The 26,784-nt window shown below is 43.1% G+C and overlaps 1 protein-coding gene across 2 annotated transcripts in view; it reads right to left on the bottom strand.

Moving 5' to 3' along the window:
• Positions 1–26,784, bottom strand: part of LOC133564667 (cGMP-dependent 3',5'-cyclic phosphodiesterase) — a 495,045-nt gene that overhangs the window by 378,870 nt on the left and 89,391 nt on the right. The window contains exon 1 of one of the 2 annotated variants that reach the window (XM_061919134.1): positions 14,921–15,092. The exons of the other annotated variant lie outside the window; for it this stretch is intronic. Within the exon in view, the coding sequence (XP_061775118.1) occupies positions 14,921–14,955 (35 nt within the window). The 5' untranslated portion in view covers positions 14,956–15,092. Of the gene's footprint in view, positions 1–14,920; positions 15,093–26,784 lie in introns of those variants that run through there. 2 annotated transcript variants of the gene reach the window in all.

The following is a 26,784-nucleotide window of genomic DNA, read 5'->3' as shown; positions in this document are numbered from 1 at the left end:
TTGTTCAGCGGCCCAACCCCACTTTTTTCCAGCACTGTAAGGGAAAGAATGACGAATGGCCGCTGTTGAGATCATTTCTAAGTGTCATTACAAAAACAAAAAAAATATACAGTAGATAATAACCTCCTTACAACCACTTATATCTCAATTGTAAGAAAGTCTAGAAGCAGACTTAGGAGGCAGGTGGAAATAAAGGATAGGTTGATACCAGGTTCACCACCATTCCTGCTGCTTATCCACACATCCTCTACTCGATGCTCGGCTGTTCCTTCATTTTCGCCCCCACTTAAATCGTCACTCTCTTTATTTATTTAGCAGACAGTCCCTCGCATTTATGCAAAAGAGTGACGCGCGCCCAAGCTCATCTGCAACCATCCAGCTCAGACATGATAACGCACTGGCTTATGTGCTGACAGGTGAAAGTAGACGAACAAACAGACCACAAACTGCTGCAGCATGAGCACAACAAAGCACCCTTCAATGCATGGAAGTAAAGAGTAAATACATCACGGGCGTTAATTGAAGGTTACAGGAGCTACAGATGTCCTAGACCAGTGGTTCTCAAATGGGGGTACTTGAAGGTATGCCAAGGAGTACGTGAGATTTTTTTAAATATTCTAAAAAAAGCAACAATTCAAAAATCCATCCATCCATCTTCTTCCGCTTATCCGAGGTCGGGTCGCGGGGGCAACAGCCTAAGCAGGGAAGCCCAGACTTCCCTCTCCCCAGCCACTTCGTCTAGTTCTTCCCGGGGGATCCCGAGGCGTTCCCAGGCCAGCCGGGAGACATAGTCTTCCCAACGTGTCCTGGGTCTTCCCCGTGGCCTCCTACCGGTTGGACGTGCCCTAAACACCTCCCTAGGGAGGCGTTCGGGTGGCATCCTGACCAGATGCCCGAACCACCTCATCTGGCTCCTCTCGATGTGGAGGAGCAGCGGCTTTACTTTGAGCTCCTTCCAGTTGACAGAGCTTCTCACCCTCTCTCTAAGGGAGAGCCCCGCCACACGGCAACAGAAACTCATTTCGGCCGCTTGTACTCGTGATCTTATCCTTTCGGTCATGACCCAAAGCTTATGACCATAGGTGAGGATGGGAACGTAGATCGACCGGTAAATTGAGAGCTTTGCTTCCCGGCTCAGCTCCTTCTTCACCACAACGGATCGATACAACGTCCGCATTACTGAAGACGCCGAACCGATCTCCCTGTCGATCTCACGATCCACTCTTCCCCCACTCGTGAACAAGACTCCTAGGTACTTGAACTCCTAAACTTGGGGCAGGGTCTCCTCCCCAACCCAGAGATGGCATTCCACCCTTTTCCGGGCGAGAACCATGGACTCGGACTTGGAGGTGCTGATTCTCATTCCGGTCGCTTCACACTTGGCTGCGAACCGATCCAGTGAGAGCTGAAGATCCCGGCCAGATGAAGCCATCAGGACCGCATCATCTGCAAAAAGCAGAGACCTAATCCCGCGGTCACCAAACCGGAACCCCTCAACGCCTTGACTGCGTCTAGAAATTCTTTCCATAAAAGTTATGAACAGAATCGGTGACAAAGGGCAGCCTTGGCGGAGTCCAACCCTCACTGGAAATGCGTTCAACTTACTGCCGGCAATGCGGACCAAGCTCTGGCACTGATCGTACAGGGAGCGGACCGCCACAATAAGACAGTCCGATACCCCATACTCTCTGAGCACTCCCTACAGGACTTCCCGAGGGACACGGTCGAATGCCTTCTCCAAGTCCACAAAGCACATGTAGACTGGTTGGGCAAACTCCCATGCACCCTCAAGAACCCTGCCGAGAGTATAGAGCTGGTCCACAGTTCCACGACCAGGACGAAAACCACACTGTTCCTCCTGAATCCGAGGTTCGACTATCCGGCGTAGCCTCCTCTCCAGTACACCTGAATAAACCTTACCGGGAAGGCTGAGAAAAGAAATGCAACAATGCAATATTCAGTGTTGACAGCTAGATTTTTTGTAGGCATGTTCCATGAATATTGATGTTAAAGATTTCTTTTTTTGTGAAGAAATGTTTAGAATTAAGTTCATGAATCCCGATGGATCTCTATTACAATCCCCAAAGAGGGCACTTTAAGTGGATGATTACTTCTATGTGTAGAAATCTTTATTCATAATTGAATCACTTGTTTATTTTTCAACAAGTTTTTAGTTATTTTTATATATATTGTTTTCCAAATAGTTCAAGAAAGACCACTACAAATTAGCAATATTTTGACTGTTATACAATTTAATACATAAGAAACTGATGACATAGTGCTGTATTTTACTTCTTGATCTCTTTTTTTCAACCAAATATGCTTTGTGTCATGACAGGGACTTTGGCGAGGTTTCTTTTCCCGTGGTGCAAGGCGACTGGACCGGACACGACATGAAGGTAATGACAAATTTTAATTTTAACACTCAAAAGTACTACAAAAACAAAGGGCGCGGACAATGAGGGGAACAAACTGAATGCAGGAACTGAACTAACACATAAACAGACTAAGGACATGAAACAAAACTACACTTTCTGTGACATGAAAAGCATGAAACTATGGCAAGAAGTGAGCAATCAGAAGTGTCAGGAGTGTGTAGAGGGTGATGTCGCCAGGCTGACTGCCTGGCAACTACAGGCTTAATTAGTAGTGCAGTGATTGACAGGTGCGTGAGTCGTGAACAAATAACAGGTGAAACTAATGAGTTGTCATGGTGACAAAACAAACAGTGCACAACGAGTACAAAACCAAACAGAACGTGACCACAAAACATGACACTTTGCTCTGATTAGAGGGTACATCACTGAAAAAAGGTTGAGAACCACTGTCCTAGAAAGACGAGTAGGGGCTTAATAAACAATAATAATTCACCCAAAACGCATGGTGGGGGGAAATAAAATTAATTTACTGTATTTTCCGGACCATAGGGCGCACCAGATTATAAATCGCACTGCAGAAGAGCGGGTCTATTCAGGTCTATTTTCATACAAAAGGCCCACAGGATTATAGGACGCATTAAAGGTGTCATATTATAAAAATAAATAAAAAATTCTAAATGTAAAACACTTCCTTGTTGTCTAAATAACATGTAATGGTGGTTTTTGGTCAAAATATTGTATATATTGTGTTTTACAGATCATATTCAAGCCACTTTTGGGATGCGCCGTTTTGTGGGCGGTCTTATTTACGTGCCTCAACTTCAGCAGCGTCTTCTCCCCATCATCTTTGTTTTAGCGGTGTAGCGTGCAAGGACGGGAGTGGAAGAAGTGTCAAAACATGGAGCCAACTGTTTGAATGACATTCAGACTTTACTTCAATCAATAACCTAGCAGCATCTTCTCATCCGTGACTCACTTGTGCAATAACTAGGCCGGAAATGTGTCCCGTGAAAAAACGTCCACCCGGAACTCTCTATTAACTAAAGCTCCTCGGGTGAATAATGTCAACTCACTACACCGGTTTGTTTTAGCACTTTCATGGCGAGTTTACTGAAAGATACAAGTAAGAACTTTACACTACTTTATATTACAAATGGCAACAGCGGAGGATGAATGTCCCATAGCAAGAATCCATCCATCTTCTTCCGCTTATCCGAGGTCAGGTCACGGGGGCAGCAGCCTAAGCAGGGAAGCCCAGACATCCCTCTCCCCAGCCACTTCCTTCAGCTCTTGCCGCAGGGATCCCGAGGCGTTCCCAAGCCAGCCGGGAGACATGGTCTTCCCAACGTGTCCTGGGTCTTCCCCGTGGCCTCCTACCGGTTGGACGCGCCCTAAACACCTCCCTAGGGAGGCGTTCGGGTGGCATCCTGACCAGATGCCCGAACCACCTCATCTGCCTCTTCTCGATGTGGAGGAGCAGCGGCTCTACTTTGAGTTCCTCCCAGATGGCAGAGCTTCTCACCCTCTCTCTAAGGGAGAGCCCCGCCACACGGCGGAGGAAACTCATTTCGGCCGCTTGTACCCGTGATCTTATCCTTTCGGTCATGACCCAAAGCTCATGACCATAGGTGAGGATGGGAACGTAGATCGACCGGTAAATTGAGAGCTTTGCCTTCCGGCTCAGCTCCTTCTTCACCACAACGGATCAGTACAACGTCCGCATTACTGAAGACGCCGCACCGATCCGCCTGTCGATCTCACGACCCACTCTTCCCCCGCTCGTGGACAAGACTCCTAGGTATTTGAACTCCTCCACTTGGGGCAGGGTCTCCTCCCTTTTCCGGGCGAGAACCATGGACTCGGACTTGGAGGTGCTGATTCTCATTCCGGTCGCTTCACACTCGGGTGCGAACCGATCCAGTGAGAGCTGAAGATCCCGGGCAGATGAAGCCATCAGGACCACACCATCTGCAAAAAGCAGAGACCTAATCCCGCGGCCACCAAACCGGATCCCTTGACTGCGCCTAGAAATTCTGTCCATAAAAGTTATGAACAGAATCGGTGACAAAGGACAGCCTTGGCGGAGTCGACTCACATTTATGAATATAAAACTTAGCCAATAGTATAATGAGGTTGCAAAGATAAAATTCATTTTCAATTTTTTTTTCCAATACAGTGTAAAACCAAATATATATTATTTAATATATAATATTGTTTTAGTTGCTTAAGAGATATTCCTGGCTCTGAATTTGTTCATTGCTATTTTTATGTTTTTGTGCATTACTTGTTGCCGTCATCATTAAACGAACATCAGTTACTCAGTACTTAAGTAGTTTTTTCACAACATACGTTTTACTTTTACGGTTTAGCTCGGTTGGTAGAGTGGCCGTGCCAGCAACTTGAGGGTTGCAGGTTCGATTCCCGCTTCCGCCATCCTAGTCACTGCCGTTGTGTCCTTGGGCAAGACACTTTACCCACCTGCTCCCAGTGCCACCCACACTGGTTTGAATGTAACTTAGATATTGGGTTTCACTATGTAAAGCGCTTTGAGTCACTAGAGAAAAAGCGCTATATAAATATAATTAACTTTTACTCAAGTAAATATTTGGGTGACTAATCCTTACTTTTACTTGAGTAATAAATCTCTAAAGTAACAGTACTCTTGAGTACAATTTCTGGCGACTCTACCCACCTCTGTATATGAATAACAAAAATATATTCTACATATATTCTACACTTAAGTGCAGTCAAGAAGGAACATATGCATTATACAGTCTGATGGCTGTGGGTTTATTATCATCTATATTACTTTAGCAGTGCACATAAAATCAGTGATAAGATCGATGGCTGCCTACAGCTTGCTTTTAAAACCGGACACAAGTTTAATACCGCCATTATTATTCTTGTCGCGGCAACGTAATCACTTTGAACTATTTCATTACATATGCTATTTAACGACCGAAGCGGTTGAGTCCCGGTGATCCATTGTTGCTAATGACACATCTGTTAGCGTCTCAGGCTCTGCACCACCTGCTGGTAGTTCATCAAGATAAACAGCGGTCTGATTGTCCTTCAGTGCGGCCCGCCTTTAATCAAACGCATGATTATTTCACTTTTCATTCCGGGCGGCGTGCTGGGAACACCCGCGGAGAGCTACACGGCAGCGGTAAACATGTACGCCAAACATGTCCGACGACTTTAATCATGCTTCTCCCTACAATCAATTAATACAGCAGAAAAGAAAGTAAACGTGCGTTTGTATCAGCTTGTCAGAGTCAACAGCGGGGTGGTGTTGGAAATGATTAGGCGTCGGCGAGTTTGTTGGTTCAGTAGCCGTGTGACACTGCAGATAAGAGCGCGCGCCTATGTGTGTGCACACACAAACACACACACACGTGTTGACATAAATATACTCTAAACACACAGAATAAAAGCTTCAAGCTGAAACGTTCGTGTCCAACATGGTTCCACCAACAACACCAAATGTTCACAAAGTCACTCAATTGTAAAATTGTACAAAAAGGCTTTTATACATTGAGGATTTTTTCCCCCCTCCGGTCATTTATATACGCAAGTCAACCATTGACCAAGTTCTAAAAAAAAAAAAAAAAGACATCATAAACGTTAATATTAAAAAAAAAATGTGCAGAGAAATTTCAATATACTGTATATTTCGGACTATAAGGCACACTTAAAATGTTTTTTTTTATCTCAAAACTCAACAGTGCGCCTTAAGACCTGTGCCTAATGTAAAGAATATGTTTGGTTGAGCTTACCCACCTCAAAGCAATTTCATTTGTTACATTGTGTAATAATAAGTGTGACCAGTAGATGGCAGTCAAACATAAGAGATGAGTGTAGGCTGCACTGCTTGATCTGCTTCAATAGATGAGTAAGATAGATAAATAGATAGATAGATAGTACTTTATTGATCTAATACTCGTATATTTAAGCACATATTGATGTGCTTATCGCTTCCAGAACGAATTTACTATAAGTAGAACTGTACACTACTTTATATTAGAAATGGCAACAGCGGTGGATGAATGTCCCATAACAAGAAGATTGAAGAAAAAGAAGAAGCTTATCGATTACAGAATCGGCACAGACTACAGCGGCGGACCGATGCACATTTTTAGGACTTATGCAGATCCCAAATACAGATCAGTAGGTACCAGAAGGTAAGAAAAGTTGCTTTTGCATCATATTGCAAAATAAAAACGCCAGATAATGCCTTACCTTATACACACTCCATAATTATTCATCTATCTAATACTCTTATATTGAGGCACATCAAATTTATTATGGTGTGTGTTTAAGGTAAGACATTATCTGCCGTTTTTGTTTCGCTATACTATGCAAATGCAACTTTTCTTACCTTCTGGAACATACTGATCTGTATTTGAGAACTGCATAAGTCCGAAGAATTTGCGTAACTCCGCCACTGTTGTCGATAAGCTTCTTCTTTTTCTCTAGTTTCTTGTTATGGGACATTCATCCTCTGCTGTTGCCATTTTGTAATATAAAGTAGTGTAAAGTTCTTACTTAAATCTGTCAGTAAACTCGCTATGGAAGCGCTAAAAACCACCAGTGTTGTGGGTTTATATATATATATATATATATATATATATATATATATATATATACACATATATATATATATACACACACACACACACATTGTCTACCGCTTATTCCCTTTGGGGTCGCTGGTGCCTATTCCAGCTACAATCGGGCGGAATGCGGGGTACACCCTGGACAAGTCGCCACCTCATCGCAGGGCCAACACAAATAGACAGAAAACATTCACACTCAAATTCACACACTAGGGCCAATTTAGTGTTGCCAATCAACCTATCCCCAGGTGCATGTCTTTGGAAGTGGGAGGAAGCCGGATTACCCGGAGGGAACCCAGGCAGTCACGGGGAGGACATGCAAACTCCACACAGAAAGATCCCCAGCCCGGGATTGAACCCCAGACTACTCAGTACCTTCGTATTGTGAGGCAGACGCACTAACCCCTCTTCCACCGTTAAAGGCAGGGAAATGTCAATATAGTGTATTTTCCGGACTATAAGGCGCACTTAAAATATTTTTTAAATCTCAAAACTCGTCAGTGCGCCTAATGTGAGGATTAAGTTTGGTTGAGCTTACCCGCTCCAAAGCAATTTTATTTGGTACGTGGTGTAATAAGGAGTGTGACCAGTAGATGGCAGTCAAACATAAGAGATGAGTGTAGGCTGCCCTGTTTGATGTGTTCCAATAGACGAGTAAGATAGATAGATAGATAGGACCTTTCCACTACTTTATATTAGAAATGGCAACAGCGGTGGATGAATGTCCCATAACAAGAAGATAGAGGAAAAAGAAGAAGCTTATCGACTACAGAATCGGACAGTGGCGGACTTATGCACATTTTTAGGACTTATGCAGATCCCAAATACAGATCAGTAGGTACCAGAAGGTAAGAAAAGTTGCTTTTGCGTCATATTGCAAAATAAAAACGCCAGATAATGCCTTACCTTATACACACTCCATATTTATTGATCTATCTAATACTCGTAAATTGAGGCACATCAAATATATTATGGTGTGTGTTTAAGGTAAGACATTATCAGGCGTTTTTATTTCGCAATATTATGCAAAAGCAACTTTTTTTTTACCTTCTGGTACCTACTGATCTGTATAAGTCCGAAAAATTTGCATACGTCCGCCACTGTAGTCCGTACCGATTCTGTAGTCGATAAACTTCTTGTTATGGGACATTCATCCTCCGCTGTTATCATTTCTAATATAAAGTAGTGTAAAGTTCTTACTTATATCTGTCAGTAAACTCGCTATGGAAGAGCTAAAACATACCGGTGTAGCGAGTGTACATTGTTCACCCACGGAACTTTAGTTATTAGAGAGTTCCGGTTGGACGGTTTATCACGGGACACATTTGCCCAGGTCAGATTTAGAAAGTATTAAAAATAAAAATACCTTCGTCGTCATGTCTTTCATAATGATTGTGAACGATGTTCACAATTTCCAAAAAGTGCATTCACACACGCGGCACCAGCATTTTAGAACAAGGATGAAGTGATAGAAGAGGTAGAAATATGATAAATCTCCCTGTGGCACTATCGGGGAAACTGGAAAATGATGTACATGTTATACCTCTATATGTTAAAATAACTGTGGTGTGTTCACAGACCCTTAAATGTATAATACATGGAATAAAGTAAAAAAGAGCTGTTACTAGTTTTGAATACAGGACATATTTATGAACATTTAAGTGAATAGTGAAGGGTTATTTTGATTACATTTTTTTCATTAAAAGGTTCATTAAAGAGTTGTAGATTTTTTAATCCAATATTTAAAAAGTAACCTAATTAAAGGCCTACTGAAACTAACCCACCACGCAGTCTGATAGTTTATATATCAATGATGAAATATTAACATCGCAACACATGCCAATACGGCCGGTTTAGTTGACTAAATTTTAAATTCGCGCGGAAGTATCATGCTAAACCATGGGTGTCAAACTCTGGGCCGCGGGCCAAATCTGGCCCGCCGTGTAATTTAATTTGGCCCTTGAGGCAATATCAATTTAACATTAGAGCTGGCTCGCCGGTATTATACAGCGTCGGTGCCGCTGTAACACCGCATTCTCCGCTAATACTCATACTTGCCAACCCTCCTAATTTTCCCAGTAGACTCCCGAAGTTCAGTGCCCCTCCCGAAAATCTCCAGGGGCAACCGTTCTCCCGAATTTCTACCGATTTTCACCTGGACAACTATATTGGGGACGTGCATTTAAGGCACTGCCTTTAGCGTTCTCTACAACCTGTCGTCACGTCCGCTTTTCCTCCACACTAACAGCGTGTCACATAATATGTGTGGCTTTTACACACACACACACACACACACACACACACACACACACAAGTGAATGCAATGCATACTTGGTCAACAGCCTTACAGGCCACACTGAGGGTGGCCGTATAAACAACTATAGCACTGTTACAAATATGCGCCACACTGTGAACCCACACCAAACAAGAATGACAAACGCATTTCGGGTGAACATCTGCACCGTAACACATCCATCCATCCATCCATTTTCTACCGCTTATTCCCTTTCGGGGTCGCGGGGGGCGCTGGCGCCTATCTCAGCTACAATCGGGCGGAAGGCAGGGTACACCCTGGACAAGTCGCCACCTCATCGCAGGGCCAACACAGATAGACAGACAACATTCACACTCACATTCACACACTAGGGCCAATTTAGTGTTGCCAATCAACCTATCCCCAGGTGCATGTCTTTGGAAGTGGGAGGAAGCCGGAGTACCCGGAGGGAACCCACGCATTCACGGGGAGAACATGCAAACTCCACACAGAAAGATCCCGAGCCTGGATTTGAACCCAGGACTGCAGGACCTTCGTATTGTGAGGCAGACGCACTAACCCCTCTGCCACCGTGAAGCCACCGTAACACAACAGAACAAATACCCAGAAACCCTTGCAGCACCAACTCTTCCGGGAAACTTCCAGCAAACTGACCAATAATTAACGTTTTATTCATGCATTTTCTCTTGCTACTTCAAGGCTCGAATGTTTGGTTCATTCATTATTGTTATTTTATTTTCAAATATATTATTAGCCTGTGGAAAAATATTTGATATTTACCTCAGAAGATTGCAAATAGAAAAAAAGGTATAAAATTTGTATTAAAATTTTATTTGATATGCCATTGATATTTTTTTAATTATTATTATTATTATTTGAAACTGGATTTTTCATGTCACTAAAGTTATATAAGCCTTGCTTGTTCAATATTCAATGCAAAACTTGTTTGGTTCCCTATTAAAAGGTTAATTTGTTCAACCTTGGCCCGCGGCTTTGTTCCGTTTAAAATTTTGGCCCACTCTGTATTTGAGTTTGACACCCCTGTGCTAAAACGTTGCGGTATGATGACGCGTGTGCGTGACGTCACGCATTGTAGAGCACATTTTGGTCCAGCACCGTTCACATCTATAATTCGTCTCTTTTCATTGCATAATTCCACAGTATTATGGACGTCTGTGTTGCTGAATCTTTTGCAATTTGTTCAATTAATAATGGAGACGTCAAAGAAGAAAGATGTAGGTGGGAAGCGGTGTATTGCGGCCGCCTTTAGCAACACAAACAGTCGGTATTTCCTTGTTTACATTCCCGAAAAATGTCGGTGAAGGTTTACTATGGAACACAGCGGTCAAGCGAACTTGGTTCCCTACCACATGTCAACCGGCAGATTTTGGTGAGAAAAAAGTGGTAATAAGTCAGCTCTTACCGTAGACATGAGCGGAGAGCTTGCGTCGTTCCTCTTGCACCTGTCAAAGAGGCAGCTGTGGACTCTCATGCCTCCTCCCACCGGCCGCCCCCGACTGTCGGATTCTTCCAATGTGGAGGAAGCATTGGCTGCCTTTGCCTCGTCGAGAAACGTGGCTTCCCTCGGAGACACTGGCGGTCACCACACCCCTCCGACTTTCAGGTTGTACAAGTACGACCATACAATCTCACTAAAACACTAGTAACACAATAAGCAGATAAGGGATTTAGGCAGTAATGCAGTAAGTCGGACACGTTTCCAGTGAGGGTTGGACTCCGCCAAGGCTGCCCTTTGTCGCCAATTCTGTTCATAACTTTTATGGACAGAATTTCTAGGCGCAGTCAAGGCGTTGAGGGGTTCCGGTTTGGTGACCGCTGGATTAGGTCTCTGCTTTTTGCAGATGATGTGTTCCTGATGGCTTCATCTGGCCGGGATCTTCAGCTCTCACTGGATCGGTTCGCAGCCGAGTGTGAAGCGACCGGAATGAGAATCAGCACCTCCAAGTCCTAGTCCACGGTTCTCGCCCGGAAAAGGGTGGAGTGCCATCTCCGGGTTGGGGAGGAGACCCTGCCCTAAGTGGAGGAGTTCAAGTACCTAGGAGTCTTGTTCACGAGTGGGGGAAGAGTGGATCGTGAGATCGACAGGCGGATCTGTGCAGCGTCTTCAGTAATGCGGACCTTGTATCGATCCGTTGTGGTGAAGAGGGAGCTGAGCCGGAAGGCAAAGCTCTCAATTTACCGGTCGATCTACGTTCCCATCCTCACCTACAGACATGAGCTTTGGGTTATGACCGAAAGTATAAAATCACGGGTACAAGTGGCCGAAATGAGTTTTTTCCACCGGGTGGCGGGGCTCTTCCTTAGAGATAGCGTGAGAAGCTCTGCCATCCGGGAGGAACTCAAAGTAAAGCCGCTGCTCCTCCACATCGAGAGGAGCCAGATGAGGTGGTTCGGGCATCTGGTCAGGATGCCACCCGAATGCCTCCCTAGGGAGGTGTTTAGGGCACGTCCAACAGGTACGAGGCCACGGGGAAGACCCAGGACACGTTGGGAAGACTATGTCTCCCGGCTGGCCTGGGAACGCCTCGGGATCCCCCGGGAAGAGCTGGGCGAAGTGGCTGGGGAGAGGGAAGTCTGGGCTTCTCTGCTTAGGCTGCTGCCCCCGCGACTCGACCTCGGATAAGCGGAAGACGATTGATGGATGGATGGGATTTTCAAGAATTATCCTAGTAAATGTGTCTAACATCTGAATCGCTCTGTGGTCTATTTTTTTTTTCTCTAGTCCTTCACTCTCACTTTCCTCATCCACAAATCTTTCATCCTCGCTCAAATTAATGGGGAAATCGTCGCTTTCTCGGTCCGAATCGCTCTCGCTGCTGGTGGCCATGATTGTAAACAATGTGAGGATGTGTGGAGCTCCACAACCCGTGACGTCACGCGAACATAGTCTAGTACTTCCGGTGAAGGCAAGGCTTTTTTTATTAGCGACCAAAAGTTGCGAACTTTATCGTCGATGTTCTCTCCTACATCCTTTCAGCAAAAATATGGCAATATTGCGAAATGATCAAGTATGACACATAGAATGGACCTGCTATCCCCGTTTTAATAAGAAAATCTCATTTCAGTAGGCCTTTAAGTGTATTAAAAGGCAGGTTTCAACCAAACCCATGCAATTAGTTATTTTTATAATCATACCAAATGCGTGTGTATGGGGCTTAGGGTGAAATGGGGGGCCCCATTTAGGGGTCTTGTGTAAGGGGGCCCATAATTCGGTGCTACGCCCCTGTGCATTGATATACAGTGGCAACTTGGGTAGGTTGACCACATTTAAAAATGGATTAATGAGGTAGTTTAAATCTCTAGATTTTTGTGATGTCATGTACAAAAACCTTCTGTAGCAATACAGCAACAAATTAATTTATATTCTTTTTCAGGGAGTTGGCAAGCGTAACGCCAACGTGATCACAAGATATTCAAGCTTTTAATGGTCGGAGCACTACAGACTATTATCTATTGATCACGAGCTTCACATTTAGTCAAAGTCATTACACAAATCCATAATAATAATAAGACATTAACCTCACCTCTCCTTTCATTATTGACTTGTTTACATATTATTTCATTGGCAAACACGGCGAGTGGAAGTAAAAGATCCACCCTGGAAGTGATTAAGTGGACACGGTTTGACATCACAGAGAAAGCAGTCCATTACCCGCCTTTTGAAAAGAAAATAACCTTTAAATTCCATCGCAAATATGATGGAATATTATGACTTCAATGTAAATAGAGAGGGCCCAACAACAGTTATATCAATCATTTATCATTTTGATTCATTCAAACAATTATGCTAAACCTATGTAACCTACAAAGCCCAAAAGCAATGAAGTTGGCATGTTGAGAAAATAGTAAATAAATACATAATACAATGATTTGCAAATCTTTTTCAACATATATTCAACTGAATAGACTGCAAAGACAAGATACTTAAAATTGAGTTTTTTTTTTGCAAATATTAGTTCATTTGGAATTTGATGCCTGCAACATATTCCAAAAAAGCTGGCACAGGTGGCAAAAAAGACTGAGAATGTTGAGAAATGCTCACCAAACGCTTATTTGGAACATCCCACGGGTGCACAGGCTATTTGGGAACAGGTGGGTGCCATGATTGGGTATAAAAGCAGCTTCCATGAAATGCTCAGTCATTCACAAACAAGGATGGGGCGAGGGCCACCACTTTGTGAACAAATGCGTGAGCAAATGGTCGAACATTTCTCGACAAGCATTTGCAAAGAATTTTGAAATTTCACCATCTACGGGCCTTAATATCATCAAAAGGTTCAGAGAATCTGGAGAAATCAGTGCACGTAGGCGATGATATTACGGACCTTCAATCCCTCAGGCGGTACTGCATCAAAAAGCGACATCAGTGTGTAAAGGATATCACCACATGGGCTCAGGAACACTTCAAAAAACCACTGTCAGTAACTACTGTTGGTCATTACATCTGTAAGTGCAACTTAAAACTACTATGCAAAGTGAAAGCCATTTATCAACAACACCCAGAAACCTAAGCTCATCTAAGATTAACTGATGCAAAGTGGAAAGGTGTTCTGTGGTGTGACGAGTCCACATTTCAATTTTTGGGGGAAACTGTGGACGTTTTGTCCTTCGGACAAAAGAAGAAAAGAACCATCCGGACTGTTATAGGCGCAAACTTTAAAAGCCAGCATCTGTGATGGTATGGGGGTGTATCAGTGCCCAAGGCATGGGTAACTTACACATCTGTGAAGGCACCATTAATGCTGAAAGGTACATACAGGTTTTGGAGCAACATATGTTGCTATCCAAGCAACGTTATCATGGACGCCCCTGCTTATTTCAGCAAGACAATGCCAAGCCACATGTTACAACAGCGTGGCTTTATAGTAAAAGATTGCGGGTACTAGAATGGCCTGACTGTAGTCCCACTGATAATGTGTGAAGCAATATGAAGCCTAAAATACAACAATGAAGACCCTGTTAAACAACTTAAGCTGTACGTCGAGCAAGAATGGGAAATAATTCCACCTGAATAGCTTCAAAAATTGACCTACTCAGTGGCCTTGTGGTTAGAGTGTCCGCCGTGAGTTCAAATCCCGGCCGAGTCATACCAAAGACTATAAAAATGGGACCCATTACCTCCCTGCTTGGCACTCAGCATTAAGGGTTGGAATTGGGGGTTAAATCACCAAAAATGATTCCCGGGCGCGGCACCGCTGCTGCTCACTGCTCCCCTCACCTCCCAGGGGGTGATCAAGGGTGATGGGTCAAATGCAGAGAATAATTTCACCACATCTAGTATGTGTGTGACAATCATTTGTACTTTAACTCTTCAGTTCCCAAACGTTTACTGAGTGTTGTTAAAAGGAAAGGCCATGTGACACAGTGGTAAAAATGCACCTGTGATACCTATTTTGCAATGTGTTGCTGCCATTAAATTCTAAGGTAATGATTTGCAAAAAAAATACATATCTTGTCTTTGCAGTCTATTCAATTGAATATAAGTTGAAAAGGATTTGCAAATCATTGTATTCTGTTTTTATTTACCGTTTACACAACGTGCCAACTTCACTTGTTTTGAGTTTTGTATTCAAAACACTGATGACGCGTCAAGCTGACTCGTTGCATAAGAACACTAACAAGTCACTTACTCGTGTGCTGCACTTCTCGCGATGCCAGGATACATAATCAGCAGCTCCGCAACATAATCCACCAAAGTAATCCATACGACATAGCCAAGGACTGTCAGAACAGGTGGAGAACACGGTCACAGGAAAGTTTCACTCCAGCAAGAAGCAAACCCACACGGCCCACAGGTGTTCTCTCGTTCTGCTAACAAGCCAGAGACCACGCCCAGTTACGCTTATCACAGGTGTCTACGTTAGAAGCCAAGAAACCACGCCCACATTGGCACACTTGCAGGTGCCCTTTCTCATGAACCCAACACTGGCTCATATCAGGAAGAAAACAAAGCATATCTAAGATGTACAAAAGGCACCTAAACTGTACACAAACTGTACACTTAAGTTAATTATTACTTGTATCCACCTCCTGTTTGCACATTTGGCAGAGCTTGTCAACAGCTTCTTGCTACCTGACACACATTCTAAATACAAAGTAAAAGTTTTCTTAGTGAGGGCAAAAAAATTGCTGACATGCAAAATTATATAATTATGTGTTACCATTAATCCTCCATGACCTCATGTGTATGAGTACTTCTCTGTAAGGCCAAATTAAAGGCAGAGAAAAAACATTGCTATCTTACTTTTTTAATCTATAGATCAGTGTGTTAACCATACGACCGGCGCCCATTGTTGGACTGCGAGTAAAACCTACAGGGCTGCAAAAAATATCTGTATATACGGTATATATACATATATATACCGTATTTCCTTGAATTGCCGCCAGGGCGCTAATTAATTTAAAACCTCTTCTCAATCCTGCGCTTACAAAAAGCATGTGGTAAAAGTAAGCATGCGCTAATTGTTTTAAAACCTATCCTCACTCCGGCACTTACCAAAGGCATGCAGTAAAAATTTGGGTGTGAGGTAAGCTTGAACCTTAAATCCTACTGAACCGCTCTTAATTTTCTTCCCTTTATGCGATTTCAAATTACCGGGATTGAAATCAGCCTCCTCCATTTTGAAAATGATGACAGAGGAAGTGTCACTCGTGACGTCACGAGTTTGACCAGGCGGTAGTACTAAGCATGCGCTAATTATTTTGCGAAGCGAATTTGACCCGGCAGTAATTCAAGAGGCAGGCGCATACTATATGCCCTGCGGCAATTCAAGGAAATACGGTATATATATATATATATATATATGTATATATATATATATATATATAGTCGAGGTTTCTGTGGTTTATCTGTTATACATATATACAGACATATATACATCTATATACATAAATATATTTATATATGTATATTCTTTATATAAATAAACATTGGGATTTTTTATATATATATATATATATATATATATATATACATATATATATACATGTGTGTGTGTATATATACATATATATGTATAAATATATATATAATATATGTATATAAGCATAGACATATATATATACACACACACATATATATATGTATAGTCGAGGTTTCTGTGGTTTATGTTATACATCTATACATCTATATACATAAATATATTTATATATGTATATTCTTTATATACATAAACATCAGGATGTTATATGCTATATATATATATATATATGTGTGTGTGTATATATACATATATATATGTATACATATATATATATATATATATACGTGTGTGTATATATACAAATATATATATATGTATACATATATGTATCATATATGTATATATGTATACAAACATATACATATATACACATATACATATACACACATATATATATTCACATATATTTATACATATTTATATGTATAAATATATAGTCAAGGTTTCTGTGGTTTGTCTGTTATGCATATATACATACATATATACATATCCATCCGTTCATCCATTTTCTACTGCTTGTCCCTTTTGGGGTCGCGGGGTGTCGCTGCAACCTATCTCAGCTGCATTCGGGCAGTAGGCGGGGTACACCCTGGACAAGTCACCACCTCATCGCAGCATATATACATATATATATATATATAAATATGTATATATATATATATATATATATATATATATATATATATATATATATATACATCTATATACGTATATATATTTATATACTGTATGTATATTTTTTGGAATGCAAAGACGTGTTAATAGAACATATTGTGAAGCCACTGTACTGTGTACTGCCACCACAGTACAGCCCACTAAATAAATGACATTATGAAAGAAGTATATTTTCCGTTATGACAGATTCTAGGGACAATGTCATAATTGCTTTTTGAGCGTCTCAATTTCTCATGACACCCCCTTCTCTGTATTCCCCCCGTACGCCATGACTCAATGACAGCTATTAATAATGAATGACGGTGATTGTGTAAAATGCCAGCTCTTGCTTATCAGTGAGCTGTCCCTTTCAGGAAACTCATGTTGACAAATGACTCCCGGTGTAAGGCGCCAGAACGCACCATCAAGCTCTACGAAGAGTGCATGAGTCGAGGAACAGAGCCTTTGCATTGAAGTATTTGTGTGTGTGTATTATTGTTCGATGTTGTGCAGGCGGGCGATTAACCTTCGGTCTTGTCAACTCGGTCAGTTTTTTTCCCTCAAACGCTGTAACGCGAGTAGCTGCTGATGCAAACGTGCATTGCAGCGGTAAGAAAAATGAGTTCAAGTCTGAAGATAAAGTATCTAATTGGCTTCTTAGCTTAGCTGGAGATTCTTATTACACAGTCGTACGGCACCCGGGGGCAGAGTTAGTCTTTTGTCATCGTTAATGAAGGGTTCAGTGTTAAAGAGAGAGAGGCTAAACCGGCCTCATTAAATTCAGTCACCGCGCTTAAGATCACACTTCCTGTGTGGTCCAGTCACCAAAACGACTAAATTCTCTTCCTAATTATCTCGCCGTGGAAAATACTTACCCGATAGGAGGAACCGGGTTGAAATCGAGAAAGCATCTAATTGTAATTGTTTCCTCTACTATTACAATTGCGATTTGTGATTTTTGGTGTTATCGCGGCCTGAGCACCAAAGGCTGTGAGACTCCGATTGTAATTGCTCCATCCATTTTTTAAAAATCCAACTTCAATTGCATTTTTGAGGCATTTAACAAACACACACACACACAAAAAAAAAACCCGCTAACGCAGACAAACTATTTATCCCGGCCCCGTGATCACAATGTTGACCTCATCGACTGATGAGCTGCCTCTTCGTTTGCTTGCTCGACAAACTTTATTGTAGATCATAAATCCAACATCTCACCTGGATAGTAGAAGGATGAGGACGTATACCGACTAAATCAGGGGTGTCAAACTCATTTTAGATTGGGGGGCAAAGGGAGAAAAATCTACTCCCAAGTGGGCTGGACTGGTAAAAATCACGGCACGATAACGTAAAAATAAAGACAACTTCAGATTGTTTTCTTTGTTTATAAATAGAACAAGCACATTCTGAAAATGTACAAATCAATCAATCAATCAATCAATGTTTACTTATATAGCCCTAAATCACTAGTGTCTCAAAGGGCTGCACAAACCACTACGACATCCTCGGTAGGCCCACATAAGGGCAAGGAAAACTCACACCCAGTGGGACATCGGTGACAATAATGACCCAGTGGGACGTCGGTGACAATGATGACTATGAGAACCTTGGAGAGGAGGAAAGCAATGGATGTCGAGCGGGTCTAACATGATACTGTGAAAGTTCAACATGATGTTGTTGGGTTTTTTTACACTTACATGTTGCGGTTAATATTATTCTACCTTTATTCGTTGTTATTTATACTTTCTGAATAAATTATGTGATATTGTTAATCAGTCAACTTATTGGTGTTCATTTTTAATCATCAAGATAAAAATTAAATATAAAACATCTAATTACAGAATGTTTTTTATGTAGTTTGCTCATTTTCCTCAACTGATGTACTAACATCGTGTGATTTATTTTTATATTCTTACATATGTAGCATCATCTACAAAGATGCAAATAGTTGCTACTGCGACATCTAGTGGAAACATTTAGAGTTTCTTTCATTCCAAAATTTTGGCTCATTTTATACTTGGCAAACTTCCCGCAGGCCGGATAAAACCTCTTTGCGGGGCTGATCCGGCCCGCGGGCCTTACGTTTGGCACCACTGGACTAAATGGTACAATTTGACAGCCAGTTTAGACCCAGAAATAGCAAAAACGAGACAAAAACATATTTTTTTGTGAGGATAATGAGTCATTCTTCATTTAAATTTGAATATATGAACATCCTAGCAGTCTGCATTCTAATGACAGCAGACCTTGCACAGTAGGTGAGGGTTTTTTGTTTGTTTGTTTGTTGGCTTTCACACTGCAGTAATAAATAATCAGTGATGTTGGAAAAAAAAAAGCAAACTTGATGCGTTGTTTTAAATTAATGCTTAAAATGATCAAATTACGTAAATATTAATTATTATAAATGAGCCTGTTACTGTCAGGGGCAACCCTGACAGTTTGTCTATGTTTTAGTTGTTCCTTAAGCAATTGGCACCTGGCCACACCTGGTGTCAATCAGCCCGCTCCTATTTGTACCTGCTTTGTTCCTCCAGTCAGTGCTGGTTTATTGTCATGTTGATGTCAAGTATTGTCGCTTCTCTATTGTCGCTCCTGTCGTGTCGTGTCGTGTCTTTGCAGCGTAGCGGTAAGCTATATTCGTTAGATGTTTTTAGCTTATTGTTTTTTGTTCCCTGCTTCCAGTTTGGTTTCATATTACAAGTACGACTTCTGTTTTCCTGCTCGCTACCTGCTAGCTTCCACGTTCGGCCCCTTTTGTTTTTAGCTAGCTTCCATGCTAAGTTCCTTTGGTTTTTTTAGCTCCCATGCTAGCTCTCTTAGTTTGTTATCCGCCTCGTGCACGCTTTGTGTTAGTACCCATTTGTTTGTTCTTGTTCTATTATTTTAATTAAATCATGTTGTCTTATTCAATGCCTGTATCCATCTCTGCATCTTGGGGTTTGTCAACAACTAACTCTGACAGTTACTACCTTACATATGTACTTCCATATATACTAACAGCTTGCAACACCAATTTTTGCAAGCTGATCTGGCAAAATTTGGGAGTACCAAACACAACATTTCCAAATTGACTCTCTCGTGCCCCCTTGAATTTAAAAAAAAAAAAAAGTGAAACTATGCGTTAATCACAAAGATTCTTATTTATTTAAATATATAATCCTTAAGGTTTAGGTCAGGCTGATTAGAAACATACGTCCATCTATCCATTTTCTAACACTTGTCCCTTTCGGGATCGCGGGGGGGGGGCGTACACCCTTGACAAGTCGCCACCTCATCACAGGGCCAACACTGATAGACAGACAACATTCACACACTAGGGAGCATTTAGTGTGGCCAATCAATCTATCCCCAGGTGCATGTCTTTTGTAGGTGGGAGGAAGCCGGAGTACCCGGAGGGAACCCACGCAGTCCCAGGGAGAACATGCAAACTCCACACAGAAAGATCCCGAGCTCGGGATTGAACTCAGGACTTCTCAGGACCTAAGTATTGTGAGGCACATGCACTAACCCCTTTGGCCCAGTAATGGGGCGGCATAGCTCGGTTGGTAGAGTGGCCGTGCCAGCAACTTGAGGGTTGCAGGTTCGATTCCCGCTTCCGCCATCCTAGTCACTGCCGTTGTGTCCTTGGGCAAGACACTTTACCCACCTGTTCCCAGTGCCACCCACACTGGTTTAAATGTAACTTAGATATTGGGTTTCACTATGTGAAGCACTTTGAGTCACTAGAGAAAAGCGCTATATAAATATAAAAAATATAATAATAATATAATAATACATATAATATGCTGCCCGATTGAAAATATAATTACTAAATAAGATGCATAAATGGGACAAAAAATGTATTTACATACAGCCTTGTCGTGCTGAAATAAATAAACTTAAGTGCACTTTAAAAAGGGCAACTTGCTACGTACGGCAGGGGAAGGAGACGAACCCAAGCAAGAATCAGTTCAACAGCGCTTATTGAACCCTTTGATGAGTGTGTGGGGTGTGTATGCTACTCTAAGTGTTTGGTGCAAAACGATCAATCAATCAATCAATGTTTACTTATATAGCCCTAAATCACTAGTGTCTCAAAGGGCTGCACAAACCACCACGACATCCTCGATGTGTGGAGTTAACAATGTGTATGTTACCAGATTTTGTTGTATGTGCGTGTTGGATGAATCCTTCGTCAGACCAAAGGGGGCCAGGCGAGAAGGCAGTCCGTGGGCAAGCAAGCGTTGGGTGGCTGTAGAGAAGCAACGAGGTCCGTGTCCAAGCAGGGGGTCGAGGATCGAGGGAGGCAGACCAAAGTCCAAAGGGAAGTCGAGGCACACGGCTCGATCACAGAAGACACGGGAAACAATGCGGGAAGATACGGGAACTGGGAAGATAACGGGAGGGATCAAGTACGCGGGAGGGAAGTTAGAGACCGGATGCTTACTACGGGTGTCCTGGGCATGACGTTAAAGTGCATCCGGCACTGGAGGCTCCCCTAAAGGGTCTTGGGGCACTGGGAGGTTAACCCCTCTACTACTGTTACCCCAGGTGGTCCTTGGCAAAGGCCTAGTACCTGACTTCCCCCTAGCCAGGGATACGGTGAAGACCTCAACTGCAGAGCAGGCGGAAGACGGTAGCTGTAAGAACTATCCAAAATAGCTGCGATGAAGGAAGAAGACGCCCCCACATCCATGTGGGCCCAGTTATGGGGAATAATAACCCAAGACCTCAACGGTGGAACAGGCGGAAGATGATTGCTAACCCTATGGAGCGTCACAAGGGCTGGGATGGCGGATGAAGGCTGCAGCAGAAAAGGCTCCCCTAAGGGGTTTTGGGGCACTAGAAGGTTAACCCCTCTACTACTGTTACCCCAGGTGGCCCTTGGCAAGGGCCTAGTATCTGACTGCCCACTAGCCAGGGATACGGTAAAGACTTCAAAAGGGCAGCAGGTGGAAGACGGTAGATGTAAGAACTATCCACAACGGCTATGATCACGGAAGAAGGCGCCCCCACATCCATGTGGGCCCAGTTATGGGGAATAAAAACCCTAGACCTCAACGGTGGAACAGGCGGAAGATGATTGCTAACCCTATGGAGCGTCACAAGGGCTGGGATGGCGGCTGAAGGCTGCAGCAGAAAAGGCTCCCCTAAGGAGTCTTGGGGCACTAAGAGGTTAACCCCTCTACTACTGTTACCCCAGGTGGCCCTTGGCAAAGGCCTAGTACCTCACTGCCCCTTAGCCAAGGATACGGTGAAGACCTCTACGGCGGAAGACGGTAGCTGTAAGAACTATCCAAAATAGCTGCGATGGCGGAAGAAGGCGTTCCCACATCCATGTGGGTCCAGTTATGGGGAAATAACAACCGAAGAACTCAACAGTGGAACAGGTTGAGGATGATTGCTAACCCTATGGAGCGTCACAAGGGCTGGGATGGCGGATGAAGGCTGCAGCAGAAAAGGGTCCCCTAAGGGGTCTTGGGGCACTAGGAGGTTAACCCCTCTACTACTGTTACCCCAGGTGGCCCTTGGCAAAGGCCTAGTACCTGACTGCCCCCTAGCCAGGGATACGATGAAGACTTCAACGGCGGAAGACGGTAGCTGTAAGAACTATCCAAAATAGCTGCGATGGCGGGAGAAGGCGCCCCCACATCCATGTGGGCCCAGTTATGGGGAAATAACAACCCAAGACCTCAACGGTGGAACAGGTGGAGGATGATTGCTAATCCTATGGAGCGTCACAACGGCTGAGATGGCGGATGAAGGCTGCAGCAGAAAAGGGTCCAAAGTCGTCTTGGACTCCATGCCACCGGACCCTGACCCGGATCTGTCAAGGATCGTGTGGTGACTGTCTCTGCACCAGTCTCTCCACGTTAAACAAAGTCACACACAGGCATCCTCCATAAAGGGATACCTCCCTACTACCAGGGGGATCGTCATACTCGCTTCGAGTGACCGCTGATGATAATGATGACTACGGGAGTGAACTACGTTCCGGCAAAGGATCTTCAGGTCCGCTGGTCTTTATATTGCTTAACGTCATTAATCCCAGGTGTGTTGATTGCAGATTGCGATGCGGCCACAGCGAGCAGGGGCGTGTCAGGGCAGACGATATGCGGGATTGAAATGCAGCCACACCACTTAAAAGGCCTACTGAAACCCACTACTACCGACCAAGCAGTCTGATAGTTTATATATCAATGATGAAATATTAACATTGCAACACATGCCAATACGGCCTTTTTAGTTTACTAAATTGCAATTTTAAATTTCCCGCGAAGTATCCTGTTGAATGTGTCGCGGAATGATGACACGTGTGTTTGACGACTCGGGTTGTAACGGACATTTTTTTCCAGCCCGATCCAAGGTATAAGTAGTCTGCTTTAATCGCATAATTACACAGTATTCTGGACATCTGTGTTGCTGAATCTTTTGCAATTTGTTCAATTAATAATGGAAAATGTGTTCAATTAATTTGTTCAATTAATAATGGAGACGTCAAAAAAGAAAGACGTAGGTGGAAAGCGGTGTATTGCAGCTGCCTTTAGCAACACAAACACAGCCGGTGTTTCCTTGTTTTAAATTCCTAAGGTGAAGCTTTACCATGGAACGGAGCGGTCAAGCGAACATGGTTCCCGACCACATGGTGAGAAAATGGTGGTAATAAGTCGGCTCTTACCGTAGTTATGAGCGGAGCTTGCGTCCTCCTGCAGGTGCTGCGGACTATTACCTCCTCCCACCGCAGACACTGGCCACACCCCTCCGACTTTCAGGTACCATACTAAAACACTAGTAACACAATAAGCACATAAGGGGTTTTTTCAGAATTATCCTAGTAAATGTGTCTAATAACATCTGAATTGCTCCCACTGTCCTCGCCTTTTTTTTTTTTCCTAGTCCAGGGGTCGGGAACCTTTTTGGCTGAGAGAGCCATACAAGCCAAATATTTATAAAAGCATTTCCGTGAGAGCCCATCCATCCATCCATTTTCTACCGCTTATTCCCTTTCGGGGTCGCGGGGGGCGCTGGCGCCTATCTCAGCTACAATCGGGCGGAAGGCAGGGTACACCCTGGACAAGTCGCCACCTCATCGCAGGGCCAACACAGATAGACAGACAACATTCACACTCACATTCACACACTAGGGCCAATTTAGTGTTGCCAATCAACCTATCCCCAGGTGCATGTCTTTGGAAGTGGGAAGAAGCCGGAGTACCCGGAGGGAACCCACGCATTCACGGGGAGAACATGCAAACTCCACACAGAAAGATCCCGAGCCTGGATTTGAACCCAGGACTGCAGGAACTTCGTATTGTGAGGCAGACGCACTAACCCCTCTGCCACCGTGAAGCCTTCCGTGAGAGCCATAAATATATATATATGTATATATATATATTTTTTTAAACACTGAATACAACTACATGCATGCATTTTAAGAAAGATCAACATTTTTAGAGTATAATATGTCTCTTATTCTTTTTAATAACATTATTATTCTGAGGCTAACCAAAAATAAATCTAATACTTCTTACCATTAATGCGACTTCTTTAACAGGTGCGGTAGAAACCGGATAGATGGATGAAAATGCATGAGAATGGTTTGTATTTTTAACGCTATTTTTGACACTGTGATTACCAGCTGAATTATTCATTACTTATCGTGTTAAGCAATATCAGCTAAGATTTATCTGAGATCCAGGTGCAGTCATCAAAAGAGCCACATCTGGCCCTAGAGCCATAGGTTCCCTACCCCTGTCCTAGTCCTTCACTCTCACTATCCTCATCCACGAATCTTTCATCCTAGCTCAATTTAATGGGGAAATTGAAGGTTTTTTACGTCCGAATCGCTCTAGCTGCTGGTGGCCATGATTGTAAACAATGTAAGGATGTGAGGAGCTCCACAGCCCGTGATGTCACGCGCACATCGTCTGCTACTTCTGGTAAAGGCAAGGCTTTTTTATTAGCGACCAAAAGTTGCGAACTTTATCGTCGACGTTCTCTACTAAATCCTTTCAGCGAAAATATGGCAATATCGCGAATGACACTTAGAATGGACCTGCTATCCCCGTTTAAAAAAGAAAATCTCATTTCAGTAGGCCTTTAAGTCGTGATTTTCGCCGCTTAAGAAACCTCCCCGTGACTTTAGCTCCAGACGTCTTCTGTTGGACATTTCCAATGCTGCCACAAGTGCTGGAGGTTTAAGAAACGCTGTGAGGAGAATGCAGCTTTGGCCAGGGGGACAGTTAGTGACTGTAAAACAGCTTCAAAGGCCACCTAACACCTCTAATGCTGCACATCAGGAGCATCAGTGCAGCTCGTGCATAGAAACCAGTGTTGGTGTGTGTGTGTGTCAGCACGGGTGTCTGGTTGCAGGTCAATTAGCTTTCACTGTTGTCTAATGGCTGGCTTTGTCCTTCCTGTCGGAGGCGTGATGGAAGACACATTTACGGTGTAGCCGCACATGCGTACAGTGTGTACACACTGACAGGAAACCATTACGGCAGCTCACTGGGCAAACTGGCGGTCGCGATACAGCCATCTAAAACCACTTACTCGCACCTGGAATTTATCGCTGTGGACATTGCGCGGCAATGAACGTACCTGACCTGCAAGTGTGTGAAATCGGGGTAGCATCATGTATGAAAACATCACAGCTCCATCCTCAAATGTACAGGTGGTATTGATAAGAGGACCAAGTACATAGTAAAGTCCATCCATCCATATTCTTCCGCTTATCCGAGTTCAGGTCGCGGGGGCAGCAGCCTAAGCAAGGAAGCTAAGACTCTCAGGATAGTATTTGTAACAATATAATGCTATAAAAACAACTTAACGTACAACCCTCTTAAATGGAAGACTCCATTTAAATAATTGCACTTTTCCCAAAAATATATGATTGATTGATTGATTGATACTTTTATTAGTAGATGGCACAGTTCAGTACATATTCCGTACAATTGACCACTAAATGGTAACACCCGAATGAGGAGCTTTGGTTGATATCAGTACTTCAGTCATCAACAATTGCATCAACAGAGAAATGTGGACATTGAAACAGTGTAGGTATTATTTAGTAGGATATGTACAGCCAGCAGAGAACATAGTGAGTTCAGATAGCATAAGAACAAGAACAAGTATATACATTAGAAGTACATTTGAGTTGTTTATAATCCGGGGAGATGGGATGTGAATGGAGGAGGGTATTAGTAAAGTGTTGAAGTTGCCTGGAGGTGTTGTTTTAGAGCGGTTTTGAAGGAGGATAGAGATGCACTTACTTTTATACCTGTTGGGAGTGCATTCCACATTGATGTGGCATAGAAAGAGAATGAGTTAAGACCTTTGTCAGATCGGAATCTGGGTTTAACGTGGTTTGTGGAGCTCCCCCTGGTGTTGTGGTAATGGAAGTAGTTTGACATGTACTTCGGTATCAGGGAGGTGTAGCGGATTTTATAGACTAGGCTCAGTGCAAGTTGTTTGACTCAGTCTTTCACCCTGAGCCAGCCCACTTTGGAGAAATGGGTTGGATTGAGGTGTGATCTGGGGTGGAGGTCTAAAAGTAACCGGACTAGCTTATTCTGGGATGTTTGGAGTCTAGATTTGAGGGGTTTTGGAGGTGCTGGGGGTACCAGGAGGTGCAAGCGTATAATACCAACACATGCAGTATTAGTCACTTCCAGCAATTTAGTGGAGGAGCTAATAATGCCACTTTAGGTATTTTTACAGCCTAGGGAGGTTTGCAGCGCTCACTTCTGTCACAGTTGGTTGGTGACGAACCCCAAGATGCAGAGACGGAGGCAGGCGTTGAATAAGGAAACATGGATTTAATATAAAATACTAGTACAAAACCAAACAAAGGGTACAAACAAAAAGCATGCACGTGG

The sequence above is a fragment of the Nerophis ophidion genome, linkage group LG13 (genome assembly GCF_033978795.1).
Source record: "Nerophis ophidion isolate RoL-2023_Sa linkage group LG13, RoL_Noph_v1.0, whole genome shotgun sequence".
Taxonomy (NCBI): domain Eukaryota; kingdom Metazoa; phylum Chordata; class Actinopteri; order Syngnathiformes; family Syngnathidae; genus Nerophis; species Nerophis ophidion.
Note: the sequence above shows the minus strand (reverse complement) of the source record. Positions and strands in the feature narration are given on the sequence as shown.